The 3,595-nt window shown below is 53.1% G+C and overlaps 1 protein-coding gene across 1 annotated transcript in view; it reads left to right on the plus strand.

Moving 5' to 3' along the window:
• The first annotated feature begins 469 nt into the window (after nt 1-469).
• Nucleotides 470-3,595, plus strand: part of RBP7 (retinol binding protein 7) — a 10,846-nt gene continuing 7,720 nt past the window's right edge. The window contains exon 1 of the mRNA XM_017503756.2: nt 470-615. Coding sequence (XP_017359245.1) covers nt 543-615 — 73 coding nt within the window. The 5' untranslated portion in view covers nt 470-542. The remainder of the gene's footprint in view (nt 616-3,595) is intronic.

The raw sequence follows: 3,595 nt of genomic DNA on the forward strand, positions 1-3,595 counted from the left end.
AAAAAAAAAAAAAAAAAAAGAAAGAAAGAAAGAGATCTGCTCTTCGGCAATAAGAAGAAAAATAAATAAATAAATAAAATGAAGGAAGGAAGGAAGGACAGAAAGAAAGAGAAAGGGGGAGAGAGAGAAAGAGAGGAAGGAAGGAGTTAAGGAAGACTCCTATTTATTGAGACGGTGAGAGTTACGTTGAGGGGAATATTGTTATTTGAAGCTGACTATTCAATGCCATGAGTTTGAAGGTCCTCCCTTGGTCGTTAACATGTAAGCAGGAAATAAAGTGTGGCCCGGAACAGTCCGGGGCGTGCCTATGAGAAAGCAGGAGGAGAGGAAGCCCCAAGGAAAACGGGGTGGGGGCTGCCGCGCACGGTGGGCAGAGCCGAGATCACCGGGCGGAGCGCGGCGGCTTCAAGCGGCGAGAGGGACCCACGCAGCCTCACCTGCGCCCCCCGCGCGCGGCCCCCACCGCGGCCCCGCCCCTCCCTGCCTCGTTTATAGGGTCTGGCCCAAGCCTCCCGCCAGAGTTTGTCCCGCGACCCCCGACCATGCCCGCTGACCTCAGCGGTACCTGGACCCTGCTCAGCAGCGACAACTTCGAGGGCTACATGCTGGCCCTAGGTAGGGCGGAGGGGAGGCAGCGGGGCCGCCGGGCTCGCGGGGGTCTTGGGGTCGGGCCAAAGGCTGCTGGGCCTGTCTGTCCGTCCGCTATCCGTGCGTCCGCCCCGCTGCGCCCACAGTCGCCCAGGCGCCCCCGACTCCACAGGTCCTGGGCGCCTCCGTCCATCGACCCCGGATCCCGTCCTTCCGTGTCCCCGTCCGTTCTTCCCCACGTCCACCCGTCCCCCTGTCCCCACGCCCGTCTCTCTGCGCCCCCGGTCTCCCCGGAACCGCCCCCCTGCTCACCGTCCCCGCGTCCAGCCCCTCGTCGGTGTTTACCCACCTGCTGCCGCCAAACGGAGACTGCGAACTGGGGGTCAGGCCGGGGAGGAGGCCCCTGAGCCCGAAGCCCCTGCCCGGCGACCCTCCCCGCAGCCACCTTTCGCGCGGGCCGCGGGATCCCGGGGGCGCCTTGGCTCTGGCGGCTAAGTCCCCGCAGCCTCGGCGCACCCGGAGCGGGTCGGGGACTTAGAATCCCGGCGCCAGCGGACTACCCTGCAGGTTCCGGCCCCCGCGGGAGCGCAGAGCTTGTTTTGGCCCCGGGTGTGCCCCGACCACCGCCTTCTGCGAGGCTTGGGGACCCGCGGCACATTTGCTCCCGGGGGCCCGCGCTGTGCTTCCCGCCCTTACCAGGGTGCCAACAGTGCGCGGACTCTCGGCTCATTGCAACCTCCGCCTTCTCCACTCTCCCCACTGCTGCTTCCCGGTTCAAGTGATTCTCCTGCCTCAGCCTCCCAAATAGCTGGGATTACAGGCTCGCGCCACCGCGTCCGGCTAATTTTGTACATTGGTCAGGCAGGTCTCAAACTCCTGATCTCAGGCGATCCACCTACCTCGGGCTCCGAAAGTGCTGGGATTACAAGCGTGAGCCACCTCTCACCCGGCCATGAGTTAGTTTTTCCTGTAGCTTTAGGAATCTGGGAAGTTGATGCCAACTGATCTCTGAACCCTTGACCCGCAGGCAGTTTTTGTTTTCTTAACCATAGGGTCCATCTTAGTCAACTAAAATGGACTAATAAAGAGGCATTTATTTTGGTCTTTCATATCCCAGGAGATAAGAACAGTGTTCCTCTGGGTATGGGAAAGGCACTTCTCACTTGACAATCTTATCTTCAGAGGAAGGGCAGAGAATTCTTTTATGGCTTGCTTCAGGTAAGAGGGGCAGAAGAAGGTCTGAGGGTGACCTTCCCGCCTCTGCTATTTCCTCAAATGCCGAGTGATATGGTTTGGTTGTGTCCCCACCCAAATCTCATCTTGAGTTATAGCTCCCATAATTCTCATGTGTTGTTGGAGGAACCTGGTGGGAGATCACTGAATCATGGAAGCAGTTTTCCCCATACTGTTGTGGTAGTGAATGTCTCATGAGATCTGATGGCTTTATAAGGGTTTTCCCCTTTCACTTGGCTGTCATTCTCTCTTGCCTGCCATGTAAGACATACCTTTCACCTTCTGCCATGAGTTCGAGGCTTCCCCAGCCATGTGGAACTGTGAGTCCATTAAACCCTGAAGTGCAATGGAGCAGTCTTGGCTCACTCAAACTCCACCTCCCAGGTTCAACTAATTCTCCTGCCTCAGCCTCCTGAGGAGCTGAGATTACAGGCATGTGCCACCATGCTTAGCTAATTTTTTGTATTTTTAGTAGAGACAGGGTTTCTACATGTTGGTCAGGCTGGTCTTGAACTTCCTGACCTCAGGTGATCCACCTGCCTCAGCCTGCCAAAGTGCTGCGATTACAGGCATGAGCCACCATGCCCATCAAACCTCTTTTTCTGTATAAACTACCTACTCTCAGGTATGTCTTTATTAGCGGTGTGAAAACAGACTAATACATTAAAGTGCCATGTTTTGAGGTAGCCTATCCTGAGCCCCATAAATCCAATGCAGTTTTCTGAAAACCAGCAACTTTGTTACAACTTTAGATCTAATTTGTTAAAGTACCAAGTACTTACATCAATTTGTTAAAGTGCTAAGCACTTAGGTCACACTTACAGCACTAGAGTGGTTGTTTATATAATACTGTAATACATTTTATCTTAAGAATTAAGTGGGGGGCCGGGCACAGTGGCTCCTGCCTATAATCCCAGCACTTTGAGAGGCCAAGGCGGGTGGATCACCTGAAGTCAGGAGTTCGAGACCAGCCTGGCCAACATGGTGAACCGCTGTCTCTACTAAAAATACAAAAAATTAGCCAGATGTGGTGGCACACGCCTGTAATCCCAGCTACTCGGAAGGCTGAGGCAGGAGAATCGCTTGACCCAGGAGGTGGAGGTTGCAATGAGCCGAGATTGTGCCATTGCACTCCAGCCTGGGTGATAGAGCAAGACTCCATCTTGGGGGAAAAAAAAGAATTAAGCTAGCAGATTAGGTGCGGTGGCTCACGCCTATAATCCCAGCACTTTGAGAGGTGGTGGATTACCTGAGGTCAGGAGTTCAAGATGAGCATGGCCACCATAGTGAAACCTCATCTTTACTAAAAATACAAAAATTACCTGGGCATGGTGACTTATGCCTCTAGTCCCAGCTACTTGGGAGGCTGAGGTATGACAATCGCTTGAACCTGGGAGGCAGAGGTTGCAGTGATCTGAGATCACGCCACTGCACTCCAGCCTGAGCGACAGAGTGAGACGTGGTCTCAAAAAAAATAAGTAAATTAAAAAAAAAAAGAATAGAGCTAGCAATTCTGAATTTTACTAATTTACTTGAATATACAATTTACTTTATATACTTTTTCATGTACTTGTAAGGAAAATACATTCCATAAAAAAATCACAAATACAGTACTTAGATCCTTAAATTGTAGGGTCTAGGAAAATAATAAGTAATCGCCTCTTGGGCCGGGCGCGGTGGCTCAAGCCTGTAATCCCAGCACTTTGGGAGGCCGAGGCGGGTGGATCACGAGGTCAAGAGATCGAGACCATCCTGGTCAACATGGTGAAACCCC

This window comes from Cebus imitator, unplaced genomic scaffold (assembly GCF_001604975.1).
Source record: "Cebus imitator isolate Cc_AM_T3 unplaced genomic scaffold, Cebus_imitator-1.0 Scaffold15, whole genome shotgun sequence".
NCBI classification, from domain to species: domain Eukaryota; kingdom Metazoa; phylum Chordata; class Mammalia; order Primates; family Cebidae; genus Cebus; species Cebus imitator.